Genomic DNA, 12,449 nt, shown 5'->3' with positions numbered 1-12,449 from the left:
TTTTTCACAGCCCCACTGTCAAAAGGGGCAGGGAGTGAGATACCATTCTGAGCAGCCTGGGATGAATATTATCCTTTGTGCGTGGTTAGACACAAATCCCCCTGACTACAGAATTCACTGTAGTGAACAGGGATCTAATCTCCTTACCTGGGATTCAGTGAGGTATCCAGCGTCACGCCCCTGATCAAGACCAGTCTTTACAACCTAGTCAAAGAAGAACAATAAGGATATGACACTGTTAAGTCACATCTGCCAACATCTACACTTTAACAAGATCATTTGTTTAGCTGTACCTCCTGCTTTCACATGTGACTCCTCTCCAATATTCAGGTAACACTTCAGACTTTCTGGGTCCTGTCCATGCTGTTCAAAGCAGAGCTACGGAACACCTTGTCCTTCTAGCACATAACAGGTATGATGGCAAGGGGGTTTCCATCAGGTTCATTTTTACACATACCTTGTGGTTTCAGGAATTGTTTTTCAGTAGGACTGTGCTCCTGTAATGACCCTGCTCTCAGAGTCAGAGGGGGACATTCACAGGTCTTACAGAAGTCTTGGCAACAACTTAATAGTGAAAATTCATTTTAAAACAGTAAGGATTCAACCATGGATTGTGCCTGTAAGTAACACAATGCCTGTGTAACCTGGGAAACTAAATTTTCAAGTATGGTGTGGTTCATGCTATGAAAGCAGCAATTTTTATTTTCTTAGCTTCAAACAGATTCACCCAACTCTTTGGAAACTAAAACTGCAGCTGAAAGTTTCATTCAGACAACGTATTTCAGATAAGCCTCCCCTCAACTGGGATTCTTGATCTACCCCTTACCGGCACCAGTATCACCTAGACTGGTGATTGTATTTTGGGAAGCTATTCTGAATTTTACCATGCTTGCTTGATGCATCACACAGCCAGCACGCAGCAAGGCTGATCTGTGAAGATCAGGATTTAAGGCTTGGCTCAGAGAAATGAACCACCTTCCCTCCATCTGTTGCCATGTTATCCCACAGGTCTACCATCACTGTAGTTTCTTACACCTCACAGTGGGGATTACCTCAATGATCTTTACTGGAGCAGGGTAGAGTCCTTTGGTTTGTTTCTGAACTTTGCTCTCCACTGTCTTGTAGACTTGCTGCCTCACAAATGGAAGAGCCATGGCATAGTCTGTTATCTCTGCAAGATGGACAAAACATGTCTCAGCACAGTGCTACATGCACAATCAGCCTTTAAATGATTAACCAGGAGTGTATGTGTGAATGTCACATTTCTACACCAGAACCTCAGCCCCAGGTAGCAGGGTCTGCTCAGAAGGATTTCTATAGCTTGTTTCACAGATAAGTCTCTTTAAGGGCTACAGTAGCCTCCTAATACAACTGGTGACAAACGGAGCTCTGGGGAGCAGAACTTGCACAGAAATGTCACCTTTTCTGGGCTCTAAACATGTAAGGGCTACACTAACGAGGATTAGTGTGGAGCAAACCCATGTGCCTCTTCCCACTTGATTACACGAGCTTGGTACAGAACTTGCTACTAAAACTTTGAAGACGCGTAAGTCCTCTGGAGGCAGCTATTGAGGCTTGAGTTCTCTTGAGGCTTGGCTCTCTTCTTCAGGAGCAGGACCATGTGCAGCTCTGGCAATGCCACCTCAAGATATGCAGAGCAATGTTTTCTCTACTAATCCACCAGGCTCAAGAGATGACTACAACATGAAATAACTTTGTTTTGCAAATGGAATTAAGTAGGAGCACAAACACAAACATGTGAAGAAAGCTGGATTATACTCCCTACAATCCCTTGGGATCTGCCACAGTGCCTACAGACTTACTTTGTATTAGCCCTTTGGATCTTTTGGAAGACACAGTCCTGTTGGCTAGTCCTCTGGCAAAGCCAATGGCTACCTCCTCTAAATACTCAATTGTTCGTGCTTCTGGAGCCTTCACACCTGGCCCTGTGAATAAAAAAGGAACTCGTGAGGACATGCAGCAGAAGTTATCACTGATAGCTGAGGATGCAGAAGAGCAAGGATGAGACTAGCAACATGACATTCCTTTGAATTATCACCACTCCATTCCTCTCACCTGCATGACTTTTCTGGCTGATGAACAATGAGGGAAAGGCTCAGACAACTATACCAAGGCCCCAAGGCATATATTATACATGGCTTTATAAACAAATGCCAAAACGTCAGCTCCCAAAGGGAGCAGATAGCATTATGCCACTTAAACATCAGCGCTACTTTCACAGAACCATAGAATAGCTTTGGAAGGGGACGTGAGACCATCTGCTCTGACCTGCTGCTCAAAGTGAGGTCAAGTTCAAAGTTAAATCCAGCTCTGGAATTAGATCAGGCTGCTCAAAGACATGTTGTGCCAGTCTCTGAAGGACTCCAAGGGTGGAGGTCCCATCACCTCTCAGGACCCCTGCTTCAGCACCTGACCATCTTTTTTGCAAACTGTACCCTTTATTCCTCAAATTTTTACTTAATTTAATTGCAGGCACTCCTGGATCCCAACAGAACTCCAGTGTGCTGCCTGCCCTCCCTCTTGCTGCACCTCTCCTTTCTTACATGGTATGGTAAGCCTGTACAACACTGTTGGTATTAAACATACAGATGACAGTTGCAAAGCAGTGCATCCCTGAAAATTACCTGTCCTGGAGCTGATGTCCAGTGAAACCTTCACCTCTGGCCTCAGTTGCAAGAAATCTCTCACTTGCTTTAGCTAGTGCAACACCCAGCCTAACTCAGAGCTGTCCCACAAACAACGAAGCAAGCCACCACAAAATGAGTTTTAGCAATCTCTGAGGGTGGGCGGCACAATTTCCGAGCACAGAACTGGTATCATCAGACAAGAGGACGGAGTGCAGGGCTGAAAAGGCAGGTGTGTGAACTTGCTAGAAGCACAATGAGTCATTAAAGAGCAATGCCCAGTGACTCTGCATGGGCCACCACGAAGAGCCTGCAGGTAAACCTGCAGCATTGGGCTGCCTCTGAACTAGAAGAACAAATCTGTAGAGGTTACAACTCTATCATACAGCTGCACAACCTTGTTAACCTTCACTGTAAACTGCTCCAACCACACCCAGATGCTCCACAGAGTCCTCACAGCAAAGAAACCACCATAACAGACAACTACTCCATGACACAGGAGACAGTCAAAAACCAAAACTAAACCAGAAACCCCCTCCTCTTTCACCTCCCACTATTCCCTCTGTCTACCATGAGCTGGTGTCTTAAAAGAATCACAGAATAGTTTGGGTTAAAAGGGACCTTAAAGCTCATCCACTTCCAATCCCCTGCCACAGGGGGCAGGGACACCTTTCACTAGACCAGGTTGCTCCAAGCCCCATCCAGCCTGGCCTTCAACACTGCCAGCGATGGGGCAGCCACAGCTTCTCTGAGCAACCTGTGCCAGGGCCTCACCACCCTCACAGGGAAGAACTTCTTCCTAAGATCTCATCTCAGTCTCCCCTCTGCCAGGTTAAAGCCATTCCCCCTCATCTTGTCCCTACAGGCCCTTGTCAAAAGCCCCTCTCCAGCTTCCTTGTTGCCCCTTTAGGCACTGGAAGCTGCTCTAAGGTCTCCCCGAAGCCTTCTCATCTCCAGGCTGAACAAGCCCAGCTCTCTCAGCCTGTCTCCACAGCAGAGGTGTTCCAGCCCTTGGAGCATCTTTGTAGCCTGCCCTGGACTCGCTAAAACAATTTCAAGTTTCATCTCTTTGCACATAAATCTTGAGAGCATATACTTAGCAAACCACAGACACTGCTGCCTGCTGGAGGGTCTTCTCAGCAAGAAGCAAATAAAGCAGCACATACATTTTGACCAGATCACAAAAGCTTGCTGTTGGGAAGTCTCACTCATGCCCTGGCAGTATGACAAAGCCAGTGTAGAGGAAAACAGTCCAAACAAAGCAACATCTTTCGCGTTACAGGCAGCACATAAAAACTTAATCCAGAGCTGCTGCATAATCTACATTTCGGCAATGCCCAGGGGATCTGAGAGAATTTCTTGGAAATCTGAAGAGCATTTGGAATGGATTTCTGAGCTCCAACCTTACTTGCTTCCAAATTCTCTTCCCACCACCAGATGCAAATACCTGATTTCCCCCTTCCATTAGCTGGAAGTGCTGAACTTTGATACTACAGCTGAAGAATAAAGCTGTTTATTTGTAAGTCTGAGCTGTAAAACTACTCAGGCAAGGTGGTCAAACCCATGTATGTGGCTTTACTTTACTTGCAGTTACCTCCCAACATCTTGCTGTGTCCTAACCCGGGAACTCCAAGTGGTTGACTCACATCTGCTTTCCTATATAAATGGCACATGCCATAATCAGATCTGGGCACAGTAGTAAATACATCAACAGCATGCTGTACAGCTCCCTACTGAAGGAGAGCTGATTGCACCCCATGAAATTGCCTCCAGATTAATGCTGTCTCTCTCTTTCAAAGCTTTGTATAATCAGTTAAAGCATTATCCTCCATTTAAAGCTGCTTTCCCCCAGACATTCAGAACGAACATGCAAATACTCAGCAGAAAGCCTTCTGGCACTGGCTGCTATTTGAATGAGCAAGAAATGCCTCTAATGCTTGCACATAAATTGGTTTTTGTGTTCCTCCTACGTGCTTATCTGGTCTGAGCTAGGATTGCAAACAGCTCTTCAGAAAGTTCAGGTTTCCTTTAAGGAAGCCATTGTAATCATTGGTATAAAAAGCCACACTGGCTGTCTCTTAAAAGCCAATTCACATTTGAGCAAGTATACAGCACTGAAGTTTATTCAGGCAATTTTAACTCAAGCCTAGGTACTCCTGATCTGTTTCCTAAGTGAGACTACAGCTAAGGATCCAGCTGAACACTGGCATACGAGAGAACACACACAAAGGCTTCCATGGCATTTCTTAGGGCAAGCAGCAGCACCTTTCCTTTTTGTTTATTTCATTTTCTCCTATTGCAGGAGCAAAGGGCTACCAGGGTACTCTGGCCATGCTCTGCCTGGGGAAACCAAGCTCAGTACCCTGCTACTTTGTGGCAGTACCAGCTGACAGTCTAACTCCTGGCTGCAGCTGCTCAGACCTTTCAGAGGAGGTTGTGGAGGGCTTGCCCCTACATTTAGTTGCCTTCCATGAAAGCTGCCCTAGGGAAGGAAAAGCAGAAGCAAGAAATTATTCAGTAGCCCACTCAGCACTTGGAAATATGCATTTTGCAAGGAATTTCTCCATCCAACTGAAAGCTGGTTGACAATTCAGAGCACCTAAGCCATGGGGGTTGGCTTCTTCTCAAGATCTTGCCACAGAGATTAACATCTGCAGGCTGCATACACGTAGACATCAGTCATCTATTCTCCTTTCATTATGGGTTGTAATTTGACCCCTGACATGATAAATGAGGAATGCAGGCTCTTATCTGTATAATTAGCTCATGCAAGAGAGCCATCAGCAAGCTGCCCTCTACACTAACCTTTCTTTACTCACTTAGCTTTAGCACGAACCTGACATTTCAAGGTTCCCATACACGTTTCTGAAGCGGGAATGGAGATTGCACTGCACAGCACGCATGGCAAGGACTGTGCAGTCCATGCTTTGCCCTCACTACACTGCTGGCTGCATCAGTGGCTTCTTCATCCACTTCAGTAAGGTGGTAAACTGATGGGCAGCAGATCAAGAAACTGAGAGGAATCATGTCTGACCTAGCGGGTCGACCACCTGGTCAACCAGACCCATCTTCTTTGCTTTGTCAGCACGAATGTTCCTTCCAGTCAGCATCATATCAAAGGCAGCAGGAAGTCCCACCTGGAAGGGCAGAAACGGGATTTCAGAATGGGAGCATGCCATGTGGCAGAAGGGGCTACTGAGTAAAGTTCTTCTCTTACTTACCATCTTTGGCAGCCTCTGAGTACCCCCTGCCCCTGGCAGGAGACCCAGTAACACTTCAGGTGTTCCCAAGACTGTTTTCTTGTCCTTTGTTGCTATTCTGTACTGACAGGCAATGGCAACCTTAAGAATGTAAAAGAAAAATAAAGGTTTCCTTGTGAAAGACCACAGAAGAACTGGGTGGCCATCCATCACAAAGGTCTCTTTTACACACTGCCTCAGCTTTCCTCCCACCCCGACCCCAACTTCCTAATTCAACTGCCCCAATTCTCTCTGTGCTCACTGATGGCTGCTTCTGGCATAAGTGCACATGAGCAGATGATAGCAGGCAACTATGACATGAACATGAAATACCAAGCTAAGCCAAGCTACTTTTAAATCTCATCTAGGCCATCAAGAGCTAAATTCACTCATTATACTGACAGCATAGTCCCATATGCAGATCAGCCATGATACTTGGTTTATCACTGGATCACCAGGTCCAGATCCCTCACCATAGTGCTTGGTAAAAGCTGTGACTGCTTGAGAAATCAGAGTGCAACTGAAGAGACTCCATTCCCACAAGGTTATTCTGTTTTAGTAACAGCTTTGCACGAAGAATTACCCCAGAGTCCTTCAGTTTACAAAACCCTTAATGGAGATTACGAAGCAAACACTGCACATAGCCGAAGTGAGAGGCAAGAGAGTGAGCAGAGTACACAGGCCAGGGTGGAGCCTGGCCAGGTTACCCATGCTCATCCCGCTCACCACAACCTCTTAAAGAACAGAAGTTGCTGGGATACAAGCCTCACTTCATCTGAAAAGCAGCAATTTCCAGCCTGAGCTCTGGCAGCAGCATTTATCCAGATCCAACGCCTGATGGCAAACAGACAGTTTTCTCTGCGATGCTCTCATCTATATTTAGGGTCCATCCTGGCCCACATGGATTCATATTTGATTAGCTCTCAACAGAAGCAGAAAAATTAGCATGGTAGAGTCCTGAAGCACAACCAAGCCATTAACTTGCCACCAACTCATTGGAATGGATGTAATGAACCCTCATCAGGTCTCAAATCCCTCTCACAGTAAGTCCTGCAGGCATCATTTGGTTAGTTTTAGAGAATCAGCACTATCAACTTCCTCTCCTGCTTGCCAGACCCAGAATTGTGCAGTACCTCCAGTCCTCCTCCCAGGCAGGGGCCACTGATGGCAGCAACTATGGGCTTTGGAGACTGCTCAATTTTTTCTAGCATCTTCTGTCCTTCCTGAGAGAGCTGAGTCACTTCCTGAGCAGTCTTGCAAGCTTCAATCATGCTGCAGTGAGGCAGAAAGACTGATGAGATTTGGAAAGGCACTGTGAAAATGGCAGTAAAATGAGAGTGCTTCAAGGAGTTTGTTCCTTTTTTCCCCACAAAGCTTCAGTGACTGACAGACAGACAAGAGCTATTTAGTCCTCCAGCCTTAGATTAATAGACAATACAGGAAGACTACTAAATTCAGTGGGTTAAGTCACTGCACGCTGACACTGGGCTGTGCCTGCAGGCACTGAATGAGTTTCCTTGTGTCAGAGCTTTGAAAGACTTTGGGGAAAAGGAGAAAGGGTCATAGGAAGTCTCAAAGCACTTGCAATAAAGGGTGGAGGGGAGAGCCCGGGATCACTTTTTAAAGGAGCAGATGGCCAGGGCTCTGATGTTGCACTCTGTCAATTAGAGGCTCCCTGTGCCAGTTATTCTCATGAAGGTCAACACTGCTTGCCAAGCTGGTGCAGTTCAGGAGGCTCCTAGCACTGAGACCATCAGACCCTTCTTAAACACAGCCTGTCCTTTTGATCTGCTTACCTGCACTGCTTCCTTCCCACTACATCATATATCAAGTCTCTGCCCTGAATAAGGCCAGCCAAAAAGGTTTTAATGGGTGTCTCTCCAATCTACCTACTTTCCTCAGAGGTTTTTGGCTTTTAATCACTTTAAACAACTATTTTGTCCTGCCCAATGTCAGGACTAGGAGCAGCGATGCTTCAGATCCCAGCGAGAACACCAACACAGTTTGCCCCACACCCTGCCAAGGCTACCCAGGCTGAATTGCCTGAGAGGCTGCTCATGCTCCCCGCAGCACAGCGCCAAATCCTGTCCAATCAAGGGGCCACGCTGGCAGACTGCCAGGCACTCAAACTCAGCTTAAATGAAGTCCTGAATGTAAATTATCTGCTCTTGTTGTGTCCCAGACCAAAGGACAATGCTCACCCCAGAGCCAGCATGGGTTTCTTTGGCTGAACCCCAGCACGCAGGAAGGAATGACCAAGTGTTATAGGCAAATGGGGTTTCATGACTTGCCATGTTCCCCTTTATAGAATCATAGAATGGTTTGGGTTGGAAGGGACCTTAAAGCTCATCCAGTTCCAACCCACTGCCACAGGGGGCAGGGACACCTTCCACTAGACCAGGTTGCTCCAAGCCTTGTCCAGCCTGGCCTTCAACACTGCCAGCAATGGGGCAGCCACAGCTTCTCTGGGCAATCTGTGCCAGGGCCTCACCACCCTCACAGGGAAGAACTTCTGCCTAAGACCTCATCTCAATTTCCCCTCTGTCAGCTTAAAAGCTGTTCCCCCTTGTCCTGTCCCTGCAGGCCCTTATCAAAAGCCCCTCTCCAGCTTCCTTGTTGCCCCTTTAGGCACTGAAAGCTGCTTTAAGGTCTCCCCGAAGCCTTCTCTTCTCCAGGCTGAACAAGCCCAGCTCTCTCAGCCTGTCTCCATAGCAGAGATGCTCCAGACCTCAGAGCATCTTTGTGACACTCCTCTGGACACGCTCCAACAGGTCCTAACTTCATTTGAGCAGGTTAGGCATTTTTTTTTTAGCAGATTTGAGACCTCACTTGGAGTATTGTGTGCAGTTCTGGTGTCCTCAACATAAAAAGGACATGGAACCGTTGGAACAAGTTCAGAGGAGGGCCACGAGGATGATCGGGGGACTGGAGCACCCCCCCCTTATGAAGACAGGCTGAGAAAGTTGGGGCTGTTCAGCCTGGAGAACGCTGCATGGAGACCTCACAGCAGCTTTCCAGTATCTGAAGGGGGCCTATAAGGATGCTTGGGAGGGACTCTTCATTAGGGACTGTAGCGGCAGGACAAGGGGTAACGGGTTAAAACTTAAACCGGGAGTTTAAAACTTAAACAGGAAGTTTAGACTGGATATAAGGAAGAAGTTCTTTACTGTGAGGGTGGTGAGGCACTGGAATGGGTTGCCCAGGGAAGTTGTGAATGCTCCATCCCTGATGGTGTTCAAGGCTGGATTGGACAGAGCCTTGCGTGACATGGTTTAGTGTGAGGTGTCCCTGCCCATGGCAGCGGGTTGGAACTAGATGATCTTAAAGTCCTTTCCAACTCTCAGTATTCTATGATTCTATGATTTTGTTTGCAGCCTGTGCCTCACACCTGGGGATACATCAGTGACAAACTGCTTGGCCTTCACAGTGTACCTGACCTGGATGCCAGACTTCAGAGAAAGCTCCAGTGTAACTTCCAATGCCCCAATACTTACGTAATATCTGCTCCAGCAATGAAAGAGCCTGGCTTTGAAGAGATGAGGACAGCACTTTTGACAGCTTCGTTGGCCCAGATCTCATTCATTACCTCACTAAACTCAGAGTTTAGTTGTTTGGAGAGAGTGTTCACCTGAAAACAGCAAATAAGAATTATAAATAGGGGAACCAGATGATGGTGGAGTTTAGTCTCTGATTAAGTACTGGACTCCATTATATCATCAGAAAACTTGCACCGAAGACAGACTGACAATAAAAATTACAAAGCCAATGGTAGCTCTGAGTGGATTTTCCAAGCCAGCAGGAGCTGCAGTTCTATGGTCTTTCAAGATTTGCCTTTTGGGAAAAAAAAAATTAAAATGGACTAAACTACCCAGGAATTTGCCCAACAGCCAGCACATTGCTTGGCACAATTATAACATTTCTGAGGTGCTTAAACTGAACCTAGATTTGCTATAAAAATTAATTCACCCTGTGTCATAATACAATGAGAAAAAAACCTTCCAAGATGAACCCTGCAGCAGATCATCAAGTAATCTGCTATTAAAAGCTCCTCCTTAACCTCTCCAACCGTGGGTTTGTGACCTCAAACACAGATTTTATGAGATGTTTTTCTCTCTATACAACATATAGTCTCTTTAACCATCTTGAATACAAGAACTTAATATGATTTTAATAAAATTTCACAGTGGTTAGCTTAGTACACACAAAACATTTCCATGAGGCATTTTCAGACCTCTCATTAAACACTCCAATACTCATCTTCCTGTATCTGCTTTGCTAGTAACATTGAAAGGCTGCAGGTTAGGACAGCTCTTAGACTTATATTAGACTTTTCAATGTCTTCTCTGTACCACCGCTATTCCTGTCATTTCCACTGACATGCCCATCCACCACAGCCAGGTAAAACAGCACCTTTGAATTTGGTGTGTTGAAGCGTACAACGGCAACATCTCCTTTGATGTCATAGCTAACGTGGGTTCTAGCTGGAAGCAAACAGAAACATGTTATCAGCTTATGCTCAGTGGATTCCAAGAAAGAAAGCTAAATTACATAGTAAAGCTTTACACTTACTCTGAAGAGCAGTGGAGGTGGAGATGTTACGGCAAGCATAACCTAAAGAAAAGATGTTGCAGATATTAAAGGAATTCTCAGTAGTCTCCACTTAACTCTCCTTTATTAATGCATCCTCCCATCTCCCCTCATCTACTGAGGGCAGCATTTCAGAGAATCCTGAGTATGAGCCAGTTCCTTCCCTTACAGCTTGACCTGTGGTACCACCAGAGTTCAGCAGATCACACACTACTGAAGTGATCTTCACAGCAGAGTCCATGCTGGCAATGCCAGACTGAGAGCAAAGAAAACAATCAAAGCTTTCTTCCCAAAGAGCTGATGAGAGGTAGCAGGTGGCACACAGGGGTGTTCTGCCTTTTGGATGCACGGTTCAACATTTTTTCACATGCTAAACCAGAGACCTTGCTGCACTTTGGAGGGTTTCCAGTCTATGAGCTAACTTGTCTGCAAATCAAACACAACTGCCCTGGAATATTTCTGCAAAACCACGCTCTGGTGCCAAGGAATTGTGCCACCCAAAGTATTTCTCCACACAGCTCAGGGTGCACAGTTGGTGAGACACAAGAAGAGCACACAATATTTATTCTCACCTTCCTCTCTCAACAAAATACTCAGTCTGTGTCCATTAATTACACACGGAAGCCCCGAGACAAACTTGTCTTGTTTCAAAGCACTCAAAATTCAGACCACAGTATGAACAAGTTCTGTCCACAAGAGAAATGCCACTTTTCTCACTCATAAATCCCAGACCTCCTTTTTCTGCTGAGAAACTGTATTTGGCCTGATGACCTCTCAGTATATGAATGAATCTCAGTTCCATTCAAGTGACCTTGATCTTGACCAAGAGGATCCTCTGAACAGATCCTAGGCTGAATTCCTGTCAAAGCTACTTAAAGTCTGAAATCTAGTAAAAGCATTACTTCTTGAGGACCACATGCACATCTACAACTGGAACAGTGTTATTTAGCTTGGAGAGGTTTACTGCTTGTTGCTGATAAAATATTTAGGAATGAAACATTTCTATTCCCAGCAGCAAGGAGGCAGAAAATCCATTACAGGGAAAACAAGCTTAAAACTTCAGCCTGCATCTCACCAACAGGTGGTTCCCCCTTCCCACAGCCCCGTGACATGAGCCCAGGGACAGAGTTCTGCTAAACTTTGGCCTTCTTTCCACTTTGTCTCCAGTGCTGGCAGTAGGGATTGACCTTTGTTCTCCATTCCCTGAGCCCAGGATACACTGTGATACGCTATGGGGATGGAAATTCAGCGTCAGTCTGTTCTGGCAAACGGGGCTCTGTGTGCATGTCATGTGCTCACCACACCATTTTATAAACAAAGAGTGAACTGGTTTCCACTCCAAAGCTGCTTTAAAGTATTTTTTGATGAGGACAATCTCCAGATTGCCATTGCTGTAGCCAACATTAATTTCCCTGAACTTTTTGAACACTGAAGTCAAGTACTCCTGAAAATAAGCATCAACGTTCTTGTCCTACAAAACCAGGCATGGTTTCTCTGCTGATAAATACTCCCCTCCAGAATATGATGTACTGTTAATGGCAGTACTTTAACCCAATAAAAGCCACACAGCCCTACTACCTTAAAAATGAAGGCAAGGACTGAAATATCTCACTGAACTCCCTCATTTCACTTCCATATTGCTGCCCACGGCTAGGCATAGCCAGGAAAATCAGACCAAACAAATCTCAGCTGCAAGGGAAGTGATGTTTTCCTTCCCTCCTCTCAGTCAGGCACCTGCTAAGGCTGAGCGCAAGGCACTGATGGGATAGTAAAAACTATACTGCATGCAAAACAATGTCAATTCCAAATAAAAAGGGAATGGATTAACTTTTCTCTCTCTCTACCATCTAGCACGCTTTCCTCTTTCATATCAGTTTCCAAACAGACTGCTTCCATGAAAAGCTTAAACCTTGAATTCACTTTGCCTTTCAGTTCAAGCAAAACAAAAGATATGAAGTAAGAAAACCCCCTCCAACAT

The 12,449-nt window shown here is 45.7% G+C and overlaps 1 protein-coding gene across 3 annotated transcripts in view; it reads right to left on the bottom strand.

Moving 5' to 3' along the window:
• The window catches only part of HADHA (hydroxyacyl-CoA dehydrogenase trifunctional multienzyme complex subunit alpha), a 28,912-nt gene that overhangs the window by 13,660 nt on the left and 2,803 nt on the right, over nt 1–12,449 (bottom strand). For 2 of the 3 annotated variants that reach the window (XR_013956687.1, XM_080616549.1), the window contains exons 2-10: nt 10,454–10,495; nt 10,295–10,365; nt 9,379–9,512; nt 7,018–7,156; nt 5,867–5,986; nt 5,680–5,782; nt 1,824–1,946; nt 1,053–1,171; nt 148–204 (exon numbers count right to left, since the gene is read on the bottom strand). Coding sequence is in view for 2 of the 3 variants with exons in the window: in XM_080616549.1 (XP_080472675.1) it covers nt 148–204; nt 1,053–1,171; nt 1,824–1,946; nt 5,680–5,782; nt 5,867–5,986; nt 7,018–7,156; nt 9,379–9,512; nt 10,295–10,365; nt 10,454–10,495 (908 nt within the window). In the remaining variant the exon portion in view is untranslated. The remainder of the gene's footprint in view (nt 1–147; nt 205–1,052; nt 1,172–1,823; nt 1,947–5,679; nt 5,783–5,866; nt 5,987–7,017; nt 7,157–9,378; nt 9,513–10,294; nt 10,366–10,453; nt 10,496–12,449) is intronic. The other variant, XM_080616550.1, reaches the window with a different exon arrangement.

The sequence above is a fragment of the Psittacula echo genome (genome assembly GCF_963264785.1).
Source record: "Psittacula echo genome assembly, chromosome: 4".
Classification (NCBI taxonomy): Eukaryota; Metazoa; Chordata; class Aves; order Psittaciformes; family Psittacidae; genus Psittacula; species Psittacula echo.
The sequence above is the reverse complement of the archived record's forward strand: the minus strand, read 5'-3'. Positions and strand labels throughout refer to the sequence as shown.